We start from the raw sequence: 17,614 nt of genomic DNA, 5'->3' as shown, positions 1-17,614 counted from the left end.
ATAAAAGTTGGCAAAGGTTACAAAATGAAGAGTCTAGTTCTAATTAAATGGTTTTATGACTCCATAACTTGTCCTCAAGTTATGGAGGTTCAAGAGTCTCTTCATTAAATTAAAAAAAAAAAGTGTAACCTTACTTAGTTCCATAAGTTACAATAAAAAAAGTTATTTTTTTTAATTAGTTTAAAGTCTTCCATAACTTGTTCTCAAGTTATGGAACTTGAAGAGTTTTTTTTTTTTTTTTTTTTTAAATTAAAACTACTTTAAACTCATAAGTTATGGAATTAATTAGTTTTGAATAGTTTCAAAACTTGCCCTCAAGTTTTGGAATTTGAAAAGTTTTCACTTATGAATACTTTAATTCCAAGTTAGCCCTTAGAATTTTAAAAGTTAAAATTCAACCCTTATACTTTATAATATTATAAGTTAATAATATTTATATATATGTATAATAGTAAAGTCAGTCTTACCGTTAGTAGGCCTCATTCACGAAGCCGGTCTATAAGGGGGGTATAAGGTTACTGCCTATAAAATGGCAGTTTAATGGGTGTCCACTCTCACCCACCGCTTCCTTGACTGGTGGAGGGTCGTTAGCCGAACGGGTAGGACAACGACTATAATTCTCCTTTCATTAAAAGTATTAATGATAAATACTAAGTAACTAAACTCTTATTAATACCCAATCTTAGTTACTTAGGAAAATGTGAATTTGGTGCTAACCCATGAATTTACACTTTGCACTTTGCTTAAGTCGTTAGTGGAGCGTGTGTGGTTAACCGGCACACTAACCTGGACTTAACAAGGTAGGCAAATGGTAACTTAATATTTATCATAGTATCGGTGGAGCGTGTGTGGTTAACCGGCACACTGATTAAGGGTAAATATTAAGGGTACCAAGTATATTTGCATGGTTATTCACACCTTGTTTTGTGATCCTCGGCATCCCAGTCACAAAACCTGAAGGGCACACTCGAGATTGAAACATGCCTTTGAACAGTTCAATGAATCTCAAAGATCTAGGACTTTCAAATCCAATTAAAACCTAATAAATTATTTCGTTTTTCATGGTGGAAATTGGTGAATCGTCATTCACCTACCTTCAAATATTTTATAGCTTGGATTACGGCATCCCTCTTCTAAGTTATAAAATAGTTTGTTGGGTCCTAGCCTTAATATTTCATATTGGGTGTCATATTAAGGACTTTAAATCAACTATCTTGAATATCTCCCAAAAAGATGTCTGGTCTAGACATTTATGATCTTCCCAAATCTCTTGAAACAAGCTTTCCTAAATGAAGATGATGTCCCATGGATATCATACTTCTTTCACCTCCTCCAATTATTCTCCCTAACCCACAAGTTCCTAAAAATTTTAAGGTCACTCAAGCCAAAGTGTGTTTTAATCCATTTTAATCCATTTTAATCTAAGAGTTGATTCCAAAGTGTGTTTTTGTAACTTGTCCTCAAGTTATATGAAAAGTCACATTTAAGAATCATAAAACTCATAAAAGTTGGCAAAGGTTACAAAATGAAGAGTCTAGTTCTAATTAAATGGTTTTATGACTCCATAACTTGTCCTCAAGTTATGGAGGTTCAAGAGTCTCTTCATTAAATTAAAAAAAAAAGTGTAACCTTAATTAGTTCCATAAGTTACAATAAAAAAAGTTATTTTTTTTAATTAGTTTAAAGTCTTCCATAACTTGTTCTCAAGTTATGGAACTTGAAGAGTTTTTTTTTTTTTTTTTTTTTTTTTTTTTTTTTAATTAAAACTACTTTAAACTCATAAGTTATGGAATTAATTAGTTTTGAATAGTTTCAAAACTTGCCCTCAAGTTTTGGAATTTGAAAAGTTTTCACTTATGAATACTTTAATTCCAAGTTAGCCCTTAGAATTTTAAAAGTTAAAATTCAACCCTTATACTTTATAATATTATAAGTTAATAATATTTATATATATGTATAAGAGTAAAGTCAGTCTTACCGTTAGTAGGCCTCATTCACGAAGCCGGTCTATAAGGGGGGTATAAGGTTACTGCCTATAAAATGGCAGTTTAATGGGTGTCCACTCTCACCCACCGCTTCCTTGACTGGTGGAGGGTCGTTAGCCGAACGGGTAGGACAAGTTCCTAAAAAGTTTAAGGTCACTCAAGCCCTATTGGCAAGGCAAGGTCTAGGTGTGATCACATCTTGGAGATGTAGTCACATATTGACAAGCCGGGAGAGTTGGGTGTCAAAGTCTTGAGAAAGTTGGTGGCTCAACTACTTTCTAAGTCACATAGTGAGTTCTTTTGGGAATCCTATGAAACAGACTAAGACAAGACCCTTAATGATCTTATCTATTTGCTAAGATCAACTTCCTAAAACGCTATGGACATTGACAATGATGACATTGGATATCCAGTAAAGCTCTCTCTTCCCAATGGAAAGGGATCGGCTATAGTCAACTCGGTTGACCCAATGGTAAAGAGAGAGGCGAAGTCTGAGATAGTCCCATTATCAAGGGTCCATAGGTAACTATTGCCAAAGGAAGGGGCATTGGTTACGAAGCTGCCAAATTTACCTAAGGATGTTAAAGTCAATAAGTTTGGCTCTACTTCAGGTAAAGTCCATTGTCTAACTCTATTAAGTACATGCTGATTCTGATCGCGAAGATGGATTTCAATCGCATGGTTCGGTGATCAGAATTTTGGGCTATTACTTAAGAGTTATGATATTTATATTGCTTAGGAATAGATAACAACAAGGTTTTCATATGGATTGTAAGGATAAGTTTTTCCGCAAAGTTTTAAAATAAAAGAAAAAGGTTTTGATTTTATTTATTTTAAGTATCCTTACAATGGCATTTGTGAAAAGTTGTTGCTTATAAGATTTCATTGATAGCAATATTGGAAAAATGGATTTGATTCTTTCGGTTGTGGTAGTGTCTAATATTACCAAATAAGGAAAGATTCTCATCACCCAAGGTTCAATTGGACCGAAACTTGGAATCATGCAAGTTGTGTAGTATGATGAATGAGAACTTTCAGCTTGGAAAATTAAGACTAATTCCTTATGTGAATAAGGAAAGGACTAAGGAATCGAGTACACATTCTTGTGCAATGGTCAAGTCCACCACAAAAGATCAAGAAGACTATTCGTCATGATTTACTTAAGTTCAGTAAATATGATTATACTTATAAGTTTAAGTATAAGTCTGTAGCATTGGAGAAGTTTCAATGTGAGACAGAACGAATAAGAAGAATCAAAGTATGGCAGAAAGATAAAAGTTTCTCAAATCTGAAAAGATGGGTGAGTACTTTAGTATCATGTTTATGATCATCTTAATGATTAAGATACCATATCACAATTGGTCCTCTAAAGTCATCTTAGTGCATTCTTATGACTAAGAAGAGGAGTCATGAATTGTTGAAATGGTTAAATCAAAAAGATGAGTCATACTTCGTTCCAAAACAATTCTTAGAGTCATACTCCAAGACTGTAACTTGAGTGACATATCTTAAAGAGGGTTTGTTAACAATAGTCAAATGTAAGAGTAGGAGTGTTAGAATGCTCATAACCCAACAAGGTCCCGTAGCGTACAAACTCCAGCGCTTAGCAGCGTTCATCCCATCTTCCGCATGTCGAACCTAAAGAAGTATCTGTCCGATGAGACACTTGTGATTCCACTCGATGAGATCGAACTACACGACAGCTTACACTTCGTGGAAGAACCCGTAGAAATCATGGATCGGGAAGTCAAACGAACAAAACAAAGTCGCATCCCGATAGTTAAGGTTCGCTGGAATGCCAAGCGGGGACCTGAATTCACTTGGGAGCGCGAAGATTCAATGAAGCAGAAGTACCCCCATCTCTTTCCAAGTTCATGATGGTACTCTATTCTTGAATTTCGGGACGAAATTCTCTCTAACGGGGGGATGATGTGACAACCCGATTTTCCTATCTTGTTCAACCATTCAATTCAGTCAAAGTCAGGCTTGTTTAGCTAACTTTTAGCACTGTTTAGAGTCTGTTTGAGCATTCTAAGCCTAGTATATCAAAGGGTTAAGTGTTAGGATATAGCTACTGAAGTTCAAACCATCAAGCAAAGCCATAAACTCCATCATGTGGAGTTTACGGCCGTAAACTCAACCATGGCCGTAAACCCTTCCTATATATATAAGAGCACTTCATTTTCCTCATTCTCTTCCTTCCTTGGCCGAAAACTCTTCAAACTCTCTCAAGTATCATCAATTTCTTCATCTAGATCTTCACATATGTAAGTGATCCCTTCCATCTATGTGTTAATACATCTCTTATTCTTGAATCTCCTTTGAATTCACCCATGAATTCCATCTTTTGAGTCTAGATCTTCAAGATCCTCAAGAACACCAAGAACACCCTAGTGTTTTGGGCCGAAATCAACCATTTCAAGCCTCTATATCATAAGTACTCTCTCCTTAGCTTGTTATCTAGTTGAAACACCTGGTTAGAACCTTAAAATCATCAAGAATGCATGAACAAAAGGAGTTTACGGCCAAGCAATCTCCCTTGGCCGTAAACCCTAGTATGAAGTGCAAATGGACCTTAAACTCTTCCTAAGGCTTGGAATTGAGGCTGGAACACCCCTTGTGCTTGGTAAGACCTTGAATCATCACCAAACTCATCATTTAGAGAGTTTACGGCCCAAAAGTAAACACCCTTGGCCGTAAACTCCAATTATGGTCAAGCCTTGGACCTTAAACACACCTAGGCCTTTGCTAACCTTTGGGACATCCAAGCCTTTGAAACTCCTTACCTTTAAGACCCTAAATGTGACCATTTAGAGAGTTTACGGCCGAGAGTAAACTCCCTTGGCCGTAAACACCTCAACACTCTCCATTAAGTTGGTCCTTTTCATCATTGTGTAGAGCAAAAGTCCCTCAAGCTTCCCTAGTCTTCAAACACCCTCGTATGCATGTTTGACCATGAGTTTACGGCCGTAAACTCCCTTGGCCGTAAACACCAAACCCATGGCCTTGAACTCCATTGGTGGCCGTACACTCCCCTTAGTTCAATCACATGTGATTCCAACACTTGGTCCAAGTGTTTCCTAGTCCCGTGAGGTGTTTCCTTGCATTTGGTTGCTTCTAGACACTATATTCATGTCAATATATGCCATTATATGTCATTTAGGACTTGTTGTGTCTCGGGACTTCATTCGTGGAACTTCTCATCCTTACGCGCGTATTCGTTGAATCACCCACATCAGGTGAGTTCATACCCCTACGCTTTTCCGAGTTTTTCCATGTTTTCAGGAGGGGGGGGAATACAAGCAAAAGTACAAGGAAACTTGTGCTCAAAGTATATTATTTTATGTTCAGAATGCTTTTAATACATAAAACAGTTTTACCAAACGATTAAGAAATCAACTCGTAAAAACAGTTTTCAAAACTAAAGCAACGAATTTGTGAATCATATTGTAAAATGTGTTATTTTATAAAGGATTCATACAAAACGTAAACATGATTTTTAGTATTATTACATGCAAATTGTTAGTCTAAAGTTGGAGACACGTCCTTAGTAACACCCCCACAGAAACTGGGTGTAGGACTAGCACTTGTAACCAAAATCTCTTGTAGGGAGAGCGTGACTGTTGTGTATAGATCTATACGGGACCGACTATCCCGCACCTTACTGCTAGCTACAGTTGGACCGATAGATCCAGGGGTGACAAAGTCATAAAAATATACTGGCCCCGTTACGTGCCATATCAAGTCTAAGTACGATTATGACACTCACAACCTAGATAACAACAACATACATGTGTAATAATGAAATAAGTGAACTAACCTCAAAGTAATAATCGATTTGATTACTAGAAAGTATTAATAATACCCTTAGGACTTAGTTCACCACTTATTTATTAGTTTTATTTATGTAATAAGGCTAATACACCTCACAGCGAGTAAACAAGAAAACTACGTCTAACGATACAAGTATGGTAGATACTTGTACACCTCAGACAAGAACATATAACCAACTATCAACCTTTAAGGAAAATATAGGAATTTCCCGGGATAAACCGGCTATTCAAAACGGATTTGTTTTATAAACAACGGATATTCATATTCATTCCACGACACCTTGGATTGTACATACCTTGGTACGAATCTAGAAGTCATGGAAGGAATAGGTTTTCAAACATGCTTTTATTAAGAAAATATAGGATTTTCTTAAGGAACACTTTTCAAAAGGATCAAAGAACATTTCCTACTAAAAAAACTAAACGCTTATGAACTCACCAGCTTTATGCTGATATTCTTTCAAAACTGCTTGTATTCTGAGGGTATTAGTAGACAGGTACTTCCAGGAGTTCGGAGAAGTTGGAGCGTTAGAGTCACGTCTTTACTATTTTACTTTTGCTATGAACAAAACTATGTATTAAACAATGTAAACCTTTTCACATATGTATTCAATGTCTGGTTGTGTTTACTATGCTTGCTATGATACAATTGTTATGATACTACGCATGACGTCCTCCGCCCCAGAACGTTTCCGCCGTTCCGGTTTTGGGGTGTGACACATTATCACCACGCCTAAGATCCTTGTTGTCTACCAATTCCCATCGCTTTCCATACGTCCCAAACATTCCCGCTCCGCTAGACCCGAAAACCTGCAATTATGCTCACAAAATTCGAAAGTACCCGAAAGTGGCCATAAAATAACAAAAAGGAAAATATGCATGGAAATTATATAAATTATGAATGAAATATGCTAAAATAAACTATAAAAAGAAGTAAATAAAATAAACTATCACTTTTGGTGATATGTGATGCTTTTGGTGATATGTTATGTTTTGGTGATATGTGATGCTTTTGGTGATATATGTTGTTTTTGGTGATATGTTATGCTTTTGGTGGTACATGATGAATTTGTTGTTATATGTATTGTATATGTGAGTAAGGAGTATTTGTTGCTTAACGTTGTTATGTCATAAACTGAATTGTTGACCCATTTGGGAATCGTACGTTTTCCCTACGACTATATGCAACTTATATTAACTCACTCAGCAGGGGCTAACACTTGTTTCTTGTAGCTTGTGCCTTTGGCTCGGTACATGTAACTTAGAAGCATGGATTGGGTAGGTTGGGAGCGTTTATCTTTGGGGTAGTTTGATATTACTTAAACGATACCACTTAGACATGTTTTGGTTGTTACTTTTCAATAATGGTTTTCTTAAACTTAAGCGGTTTTAACCGGGTTGTTTCTGAAAGATGGTAACGTGTGGTTTATTTAAAGTGAATTTTATAAAAGACTTTCGTTGCATTTTCTGTTAAAAAGTGTTAAATAAAAAGAAAAATTTTGGGGTAAAAATCACGACGTTACACACCACAACCGAGGGCGTCCTAAAATTCTTCATCGACATCAGACTCATACACATCCTCGGTCAATCCATTCTAAAAAACGTCTAGCCTTTCGTCGCTCCCAAGAGTCTGATTAGAAGAAAACGACTCCCTTATGGTGTTGATACACCGAGTTTCAAAGAATTGATATCAAATCGAATAAGAATTGAGGAGATTTGATAATTTATTGGATCAAGTTATTTGGCGTTTCTTGAAATTGATAGTTGAATTGATTGAAACCGATATCAAATTGAATTGGCGTTGAAAATTTATTTGGCTAGATGGTGCTGATACACTGAGTTATGAGATTTTTGTTATGCTTGATTTTCGAGGGGATTGTTAGTTTGTGGGTAATTTGCACAACGATTAAGGGCGAGGCTTTGTTGAGGCGTCGGTCAAGGAGACAACGAGAAGGGGACCATTTGTGTAACGTTTGGAAAACGTATCCTAAAAATACAACTTTTTGAAAACCATAAGAACCATTTATGAAATTTTGTTTAATCGTAACTATTTAATTTAAAAGAAAAATGTAATATTGGTCTAGAGAGACATGCATCTGTCGATCTTTCAAAAGTAACCCTATTGTTATTGTGTAATTTTGCCTTGGAAAAGTAATCCACAAACACTCCTCTAGTTTCGCCCGCCTCCAAGACTTGCGCCACAACCCATAACACTAACGCCTCCCCTACCTTTTGCTGTTTGGAACAACGGTGAACCGATGTCTCCTTAGGTTAAAATCAATAAACGCAATCGATTTCACCCCCTTTTCCTTCCGATACTGAAGACACCCAGATCCCTTTACCCCTTTCTTACTAATGACCCTCCCTCCCTCCCTCTGTCTATTTCAATGGCAACGCAGTTTCGTCTTTGAGTTGAGATTGTCTTACTTCTTTTGCAGCGTAGGTAGATGAATTAAAGGTCTGTTTATTTTTCGTATCTGCTAGACTTACTATTGATTCAAATATCATGTTTGCTCTTTCCCCCTTTTTCTTTTTGGATGTCAATGTCATATGTTAATTAAAGTTTACCTCCATTCCTAGAACGATTGAAATGTTTATAACTGACATGCATGTTTCCGTTTTATAGCTTGAGAATGTACTGTTTATCCTTTAACGGAAATCCTGTTTTATAATATGCAACAAAAACAAATCTATCGAAGATTTGAAGCTAACAAACGAGCCCATTGGACATTCATGGTCTTTTCTGAGGAGTTGGAGATTAACTAAAGACCCATAAGCATAAGATATGGTATCGGGTTGAATGTCTTTTTAATATTGAGATAAAAATATTAGAAGTCTCTTGTTAGGTTTATCCGTTTATGCATCTGTTAAACTCAGTGTCACATTTTAGTTTTGTTTAGATGTGCCTCAGTTACTATCCCAGTTGTAATGTGATTGTGGAAGGCTGTGGTTTTGGTATAAATATATGTGAATTTTGGAATACGTATAGTTTTATATATGAACAGCTTGGTGTTCTAGACACTTATAGTATGAAACTTTATGTGGTACTTTTGGAATTTATATCTTACTTTTGTTTTGTTTCTTTGGTGCCCCTTTTTTAGGAAGTGAGATCCGAGTTAATAAGAATATCGTGGAACCCATTGCCATTATTGTAATCTACACAAAACGTGAGAGGCTCTAATGAATTCAATACTAAAGTACAAGAATAAAAGATGGGACCTCATGGTTCAACCATACAAGTATTTGACAGGTTCAAATTATTGTGAGAAAACCTGTTATCGATCTTTAACCCGAAAAACTCTTGTAACAAATCGGTTTTCTGGGAATATTATTATCAGAAGATATCTTTCAAACCCTTCAAAGTTTTCCAGCTCTGCTTCTCCAAGATTACTTGCAGGCTCATACACAAATTCTAGTGGTTCTTTTCGATTTTATAGCTCAGAGGGTGATGGAAGAAACTCAAGTGAAGATAAACACGTGCCCTTGAAAGACGCATTGAAGTCTGATAAGGGTAGTATCGGAAAAGAAAGTATCAAGGAGGATGTGAATCACCATGATGCACATGCTCGTTTAGGTGAACAAGATCAAAAGGAATGGCTTATTAACGAGAAATTGGCTATTGAAAGTAAAAGAAAAGAATCACCCTTTTTAACTAAAAGACAAAGATTCAAGAATGAGTTCTTACGAAGGATTATTCCATGGGAGAAACAAACTGTCTCATGGGATTCATTTCCTTACTATATACAGTAAGCTTCAAGATATTGTATTATTACATTGTTCTTTTACTTTCAAAGTTCTTACTTTTTTCATCTTATCACAGTGAACATTCCAAGAATCTTTTAGTTGAATGTGCTGCTTCTCATTTGAAAAACAAGAAATTTACCACAACATATGGTTCACGTCTAGATTCTTCAAGTGGGAGAATACTGCTCCAGAGTGTACCAGGTATGAATGAATTGAAAAAGGGTAAATTTGGGTTAAATTTAAAAGAAACTTTAGTTACTGAGTGTAAGAATGATTAATGATTGTGATGATGCAATGCAGGCACTGAGCTTTACAGAGAAAGATTCATCAGAGCACTTGCACGCGATTTACAAGTTCCATTATTGATTCTTGACAGCAGTGTTTTAGCTCCTTATGTAAGTTTAAATGTGCAATTGTTTTCTAGCTTTTGGATTCTTGAAATGATTGTGGTTGTGGTGGTTAAATGTTAATTGTTGCAGGATTTTGGTGAAGATAACTCAGAAAACGAGTCAGATGATGAACATGGTGAATCAGGTGAAGAGATGACATCAGAATCAGAAGTTGATGATGAAGCAAGCAATGAAGAAGAGTGGACTAGCAGTGGTGAGCCAGGGTCAGATGATGAAGATGTTGAAGCTCGTGCAGCTGAAGCCTTGAAGAAACTTGTTCCTGGGAACCTTGAAGATTTTACAAAAGTAAGACCTTACATAATAAGGGTACATTTGTAATTAGTTAATTACCTTTTTCAAAAACTTCATTTCACACTTCTATCTATATTCTGTAACAGAACATTGCTGTTGTTGGGGAGATTCCTCCTGAATCATCAAAGCAGGACACCGAGTGTTCTGAGGACACAAAGGAGCCTTTAAAGAAAGGTAGATTTTCATTTTCATTTCCATTTTCTATTAAGTAATTAATTATAAATTCATTTTTTGTTTGGTAACACCTAATTTATTTTTTATATGGTTTAAACCAGGGGATCGTGTGAAGTATGTTGGGCCTTCTGTCCATGTGGAAGAAGATAACAGGTTATTGTCTTCTTCTTCTTCTTCAGTTATCTCTCTCCCAATTAGTTGCTGCAAATGCAATTACTTTATTTGCTATTGCTTGCTGTGTTAAGTCTCTTGAATACATTAAAATCAACTCAAGTATTGAAATTTGAAACCCTAGTTGCTGTAATTACTTTATGTTCAATTAGTAGTTGAATGCATCACAGGATAAAATTGGGGTCGATAGCAACGTCTGATGGTCCCACAAATGCATATACCGTTATTTCACGCAGGTGGGTTGGTAAGTTGTATGAAATAATAATAATAATAATAATAAAACAACTGTTGATAAATGCATGTATATCAAGATTCCAATAGTTTCATGTACTTAAATCTTTCATTCTTTCTTGATTTGCTTTTGGTTTTGCTTGTTTATGATTGTGAATATATTATAAAACTTATCCTTTACAAATAGAGTTGTTGGTGTTAATCTGTTTCTGGTAATTTTTATTTTCTTTTTCAGACCTTTAGGCACTGGTCAACGTGGGGAGATTTATGAGATTAGTGGGGAAAGAGTTGCAGTTATCCTGGATAACACAGAAGACAATGATCAATCTGCAAAACCATCAATATATTGGCTTCTTGGTAATTTTCTTTTTGTATATCTAACAACATTAATGAATGCTATAATGAAGATGAAGATGAAAATGTTGGTGTTTATATGCAGTTAAGCATGTTGAGCGTGATTTTGATACTGAAGCTGAAGACTGTTATATTGCAATGCAGGCATTATCCGAGGTTGCATACATGCTTCTTTCTATAGTTCAGACCATGTTCATTATAACATAAAAAATGAAAAGTAAAACAAGTATTTTGTTTGTTTGTTAGTTTTCTTATTATGATTGGCTGCAGGTGTTGAAGTCTGTGCAACCTCTTATTGTGTATTTCCCAGACTCATCTTTATGGTTGTCAAGAGCTGTTTCTAAGTCAAACCGAAAAGAATTTGTGAATAGGCTTCAGGAAATGTTTGACCAGATATCGGGTCCTGTTGTTTTGATATGTGGGCAAAATAAAGTTGCTACTGGATCAAAAGAGAAAGAGAAATTTGTAAGTTTTGTTTTCTGTTGTCATGTTTCTTGCCTTTCTTATATCTTTCATACTAAATAATAGATTTGGTAATGCTTTTGTTTTGTTAGCAGACTATGATCCTTCCAAATTTAGGTCGCCTTGCAAAACTGGTAATTCTTTGATTTTTTTACTTTCTAAATACTCTATGTTATCACTTGTTTTTTTCCAAAACAAATTTATGCAATGACATTTCATTTTGGGACCAAAAGATGCAACATTTGACCAGAAACCTGTTTAACCATCTGAAAAATATAGTTACATAACACATAGGATAGGATACGCTAAAAACAAATCAACAGAAGTATTTTGCTATTTTTTATGAGTTGACATTCGTTAACTGAAACTGGAACTTGTATTCTTATTCAGCCTCTCTCTTTAAAGCGACTTACTGAGGGACTAAAGCCAACGAGAAGGCCAGAGGACAATGATATATACAAGATATTCACTAATATCATGTCTTTGCATCCTCCAAAGGTAATTAACAAACTGGAAGCTTAGTAGAATTCCATTTAACATATTTACAATTACATACTCATTTATTATTCTTGGTCTTTTTCATTCCAGGAGGAAGATCCACTTAGAGTATTCAATAAACAAATTGATGAAGACAGACGGATTGTGATATCAAGGAGCAATATAAATGAATTGCATAAGGTATATACATCCTCTCTCTCTCTCTCTCTCTCTCTCTCTCTCTCTCTCTCTTTTATAATGCAATAATTTCATGCATGCGTTACTTGTTTTTTATTAGTGTTTTCTGTTTATGGGTATTTAAAATACATATCTTTTTCAGGTTCTTGAGGAAAATGAACTCTCTTGTGTGGACCTCTTGCATGTAAATACTGATGGAGTGATACTGACGACAAAGAGTAAGATCTGTTTCTTTTTCTTTATTTCTTCCAGTAAGTGATGTCTGGATAAATGATGACTAAAAGATATTTGATAAAATGATAACACACTTGGCGAAATGGAAGGAAAATATAAATGTAGGGAAAAGTTGGGGCTAAATGGAGAAAGCCTCATTTCCTTGACTTTCTTTATTAAGTTCTTCTTTCTGCAATAAGTCAAAAAGAAACACTTATATTGGAATTCTGTTGTGTGTGTGTTTTTTTTTTTTTTTTTTTTTTTTTTTTTTTTTTGTAGAAGCGGAGAACGTTGTTGGTTGGGCTAAAAATCATTATCTGTCCACTTGTGATCTTCCTTCTGTCAAGTCTGATAGATTAAATTTGCCCCGTGAAAGGTATTATTTTCACTCTGTAGGTGCTTTTGATTAGTTTCATTTCTGACTTCCATTTTGTGGGCATTGACTAATGATGTGGGGACCACAAAGTAAAGTTGAAAAATGAAACAGTATTTGGCTAAATTAATCAGCTCACGTTATTTAACTGAATTATGTTTTGAAACATGAAGCCTTGAAATTGCAATTATGAGACTAACGGAGCAGGAATTGATCTCCAAGAAGCCTGCACAAAACCTAAAGGTTTGTTCTTTGCTTTATTTCATCTTAATGTATACATGCTTTTAGAAGGCCATACATATATGCTTTTCATGACAATAGAATAATTATAATCATGGTGTGTGTAAACATTCCTGAAGTTATATATTACTATTACTGGTAAGTAGATTGCTATTATAGTTAAAAAGATACTACTAGTATAGTATCTTTTTAACATGGATTTCCCATCCATATTGGTAGCACTAGCAAGAGTTAAGTATGTTGCTATCCCTGCAATTCGTCTTTTTGTACATACCTAGTTACAGTAGCATCTCACTTAGGCCATTTGGTAAAAAAACTTGAGACTTTTTCAAGTCATCATCTCAGCAATCTTTTGTTTTGATGCAAAAATACCAAACCATTTGGCATTTGGAAACAGGGAAATATTTTGCTTATCAATAACAACCAACATACTTTGCAAATGGTTTAATATCGTAAACCAAAATGTTGATGAGATGAGACACTGAAGAAAGTCAAATATGCTTTTTTGATAGATACATAAAAAATAGTTAGAGTGGATTAAATGGGACAAACGGATAGCATGTTGCTTGCTATTTTATAATGTATATATATGTATGACCTTATCTCATATTCAAGTATTATAAAATTATTTCGATAACCATCAGATAAATGGCATCATTATTTCAATTAAGAATGCTGTTTGCCAGTTATAAATAAAGTAAGCAGCTTATATACAGATGATGTATCTGATTTTTGATCACTACACAAAATTTTTCTTGTATCATTCATACACAATATAAATGAATGAATGCCACAGAACCTTGCAAAGGATGAGTATGAGAGCAACTTCATTTCAGCAGTGGTGCCTCCGGGTGAAATCGGTATAAAGTTTGATGACATTGGTGCTCTTGAGGATGTGAAAACTGCATTACATGAACTTGCCATTCTTCCAATGAAAAGACCTGAGCTTTTCTCTCGTGGAAATCTACTCAGGGTCTGTATTTTTAATTTTATTTTATCTTATTTTTGAATGGCTGTTGACTTTGTGTAGCTAGCTAACAAAAAAAGTATTCCTTTTCTTTTTGATTTGTTCTTGTTGTCAACCTTACCAACCAGCCTTGCAAAGGAATATTGCTTTTCGGGCCTCCTGGAACTGGGAAAACACTTCTTGCAAAAGCACTTGCAACTGAAGCAGGAGCTAACTTTATCAGCATAACTGGTTCCACACTTACATCCAAGGTACTCTACTTGCATTTCCACCCAATCAATAAATACCAAATAACCAGTGTATCTACTTAATTAGATATAGCAACACACTTACATCTCTATTCTCTACACATAAATAGCAACCTGTTCACTGATAATAGCAGCAATATGTAACAAATAAACTACATTACTATTACTTACTCAGGTAGCAATTAGGTTGCTATTATTGGTAAAAAAATATGTAAGTATGCTATTATTATATACATATATATATGGGTAAAAAAGTTAGTACGTTGCTGTTATGTGTAATAAGAAATTGTATTGTAATGTAGGTTGCAAGTGATATTTTTCCTTCTCTGGTTGGCTCCTGTTTTTCTGATATTTATTGTTATGTATCCACAGTGGTTTGGTGATGCGGAAAAGCTTACAAAGGCCCTATTCTCCTTTGCCAGCAAGTTGGCCCCTGTTATTGTTTTTGTTGATGAGGTGGGTAATGTTTATTTTTCAAATCAAAAACATCATATTATTACTGCACAGCACAACCAAAAAAACCCACTCATTCTTTCTGTGCAAAAGACAGACAGGCGTGAATGCCCTTAACATGATCCTTATGTTTAGTTTTTTTTTTTTTTTTTTTTTTTTTTTTTTTTTTTTTTTTTTTTTAACATTATTTGGTGGATGTGGATGTGGATGTTGAACAACAAACAAACAAACAAACAGGTAGACAGTCTGCTTGGGGCGCGTGGAGGGGGGTTTGAGCATGAGGCAACGAGAAGAATGAGGAACGAGTTCATGGCAGCATGGGATGGATTGAGATCAAAAGACAGTCAGAGGATTCTCATTCTTGGTGCCACTAATCGACCCTTTGATCTTGATGATGCTGTCATCCGTAGATTACCAAGAAGGTAACAACATAACATAACATAACATAACATAACATACCATACCATATTTAAGCTACTTTGGTGTAATGTAATGTTTGCTTATATTGGGGTGGGGTTGGGTTGGGTTTTTAGGATATATGTGGACCTGCCAGATGCGGATAATAGATTGAAGATACTCAAAATATTTCTTGCCCAAGAGAATGTAGCACCTGGTTTTGATATCAGAGCTCTTGCAAATGCAACTGAAGGATACTCTGGGAGTGATTTGAAGGTAATCAATCATCTAAATGTCATCTGTATTATAAATGATATGATATGATGGTTAAAAAATACTTGAGAAAATAAACAATGGGGAGCATTTGGAAGGAGCTAGACAGATAGATAATAAATGAGTTTGTAAAAAAGTTGGGACGATGACAAAGTCTCTTCTTTTCTTTTCTTGCTGTATTAAATTATGTCCTCTCCTCGTTGATTATATTTCTTTCTCTCTTCTTTTGTTTTGTGCAGAATCTGTGTATTGCTGCGGCATATAGACCCGTTCAACAACTTTTAGATGAAGAAAAGAAAGTAAGCTTTTTTCTTTCAGCTTTATAACCAACTAACTAACTCATTGTAGTCCTTTATATGTTTCTGTTTATTTTTTTTTTATACATCAATCCCATTCCCATTCCCATTTCACAGGGAAAGAAACACGACACAACTCCAGCAGCAGCATTAAGAGCGCTTAATTTGGATGATTTTATTCAATCCAAAGCCAAGGTTCTTTTCCAACAACTCAAACAACACTTCACTTCCGTTGTCTTTTCCGTTGGTTATAAACTTAAAATTGTTGGATGATATATATATATATATATATATATATATATATATATATATATAAAATGTATAGGTGGGCCCATCTGTTGCTTATGATGCAACAAGCATGAATGAACTCAGAAAATGGAACGAGCAATATGGAGAAGGCGGAAGCAGGAGGAAATCACCATTCGGATTTTGATGGATGACATGACAGATTTTCATATTAGGGCATTGCCATTTGCCAAAAATGGAAGATGGAAGATAATGTAGGTAGGTCGCGCAGACACAGACACACACAATGTTTGTTTGTACTTGTGGTGAAGATAAGGAGAGCCTTGCTTGCATAAGGAAATATGATATGATTTTATGTATTCTATCTTGTCAAATACTACACTCTCTGTTAAAGATGATAGATAGATAGATAGATAGCACCCGATGAAGACAAGACTAATAATTCCTTATAAAATTTTCCATTTATTTCATAAGCACCCTAAATCTTCCCATTCTCAATCCCATGATAATACAATTCTTTCTCAGAGTGAATGTGAATGTAGAGAATAATAAATACACAAACAAATAAATGCAAGTCTTATTTAGCCTTATTTTATTTAAGAAGGAAGACAAGACAAACCTCGGCCTCGACCATTCATTCATTGTTGGGCGATTCGGACTCTCATAAGTCCCAATTTGATGAGAATACTTGGCAAGAAGTTTGTCTGTGACAGGCCATTGGCTTTCATCACCAATACTCGAGTCTTGTCCCATTGTAGAAGGAGCGTCAACCCTTCTTCACTCTCTTTCTCCGAACTTCTCTTTTTTTGGTTCAAATAAATGGGAAAATGACCTTGGAGAACATTAATTAATTGTCTTTATTAGGTCCTTAATGTATTTCCTTTTTGCACGATAGGTCATTTATGTATGAATTCACGTGTCAACTGAACCATTTTGAGAAATGTGAAGCAATCATCCAATTTTGTTGATTTGATGATACTAAATATATTTTTTAACGACATGTAAGTAATTCGACATCGTTTAAATGAAGTATCGATATATTAATGTGGTATAGTTTCTTCCATCGGTTTGTTCCATAAACAAAAAAGTAGACCAAAAAAACCTAGGGTTTTTTCAAGTGTAAAAGCATCTAAGCAGTGGACGTGGCAAATCCGAATCCTGATGGAGTTTATGCGAAAGTGGAGCTCAACTATGATGGGGTTTTGTTCGTGATCTCTTCTCTTATGCTAATGGTTTCACCTTTACCATTGACGATCATGATTTTGCTGGTATGACCTACTTTGAGTGTGTGACCTGGCTTGAACGTTTCATGCAAGAATAGTGCAAGAAACTTTACTATTGTGAGTATGATGAAACATTGTTGGATGAGATTCTTCCATTGCAAATGATCTAGACTATGCATCTTTCAGTTTTTATGCTTATGAAACAAATGGTAAAATTTCTTTCTATGTGGACCATACTGGTGTTGGAATAGATGAATTGTTTGTTGATGAAGTCAATGAATAAGATGAACATGATCCATGCATCATGGGTGGGGAAATGAGAAAGAAGTAGCTAATATGGGTGAAGTTTATGTTGA

The 17,614-nt window shown here is 35.1% G+C and overlaps 1 protein-coding gene across 4 annotated transcripts; it reads left to right on the top strand.

Annotated features, from left to right (window-relative positions):
• The first annotated feature begins 7,962 nt into the window (after positions 1–7,962).
• LOC145160774 (uncharacterized) lies at positions 7,963–16,508 on the top strand. Of its 4 annotated transcripts, none has more exons than XM_079080095.1 (25): positions 7,963–8,276; positions 8,920–9,564; positions 9,639–9,763; positions 9,863–9,957; positions 10,042–10,257; positions 10,350–10,437; positions 10,539–10,590; positions 10,779–10,844; positions 11,075–11,196; positions 11,279–11,349; positions 11,464–11,658; positions 11,748–11,789; positions 12,046–12,153; positions 12,244–12,333; positions 12,473–12,548; positions 12,823–12,919; positions 13,090–13,159; positions 13,953–14,129; positions 14,252–14,374; positions 14,744–14,827; positions 15,062–15,246; positions 15,358–15,496; positions 15,733–15,792; positions 15,907–15,984; positions 16,115–16,508. In XM_079080095.1, exons 2-25 carry the CDS (start codon positions 8,999–9,001, stop codon positions 16,220–16,222), a joined length of 3,033 nt encoding a protein of 1,010 aa, XP_078936221.1. In that variant the 5' UTR covers positions 7,963–8,276; positions 8,920–8,998; the 3' UTR covers positions 16,223–16,508. The 4 variants fall into 4 exon arrangements, with proteins under 4 accessions (XP_078936221.1, XP_078936222.1, XP_078936223.1 ...); XM_079080096.1 differs by having other exon boundaries at positions 7,964–8,276; positions 11,751–11,789; XM_079080097.1 differs by lacking the exon at positions 10,779–10,844 and having other exon boundaries at positions 7,964–8,276.
• Positions 16,509–17,614: the final 1,106 nt, after the last annotated feature.

Source organism: Lactuca virosa, chromosome 2 (assembly GCF_052849685.1).
Source record: "Lactuca virosa cultivar CGN04683 chromosome 2, Lactuca_virosa_CGN04683_v6, whole genome shotgun sequence".
Lineage (NCBI taxonomy): Eukaryota > Viridiplantae > Streptophyta > Magnoliopsida > Asterales > Asteraceae > Lactuca > Lactuca virosa.
This window is presented reverse-complemented; position numbering and strand designations above follow the sequence as displayed.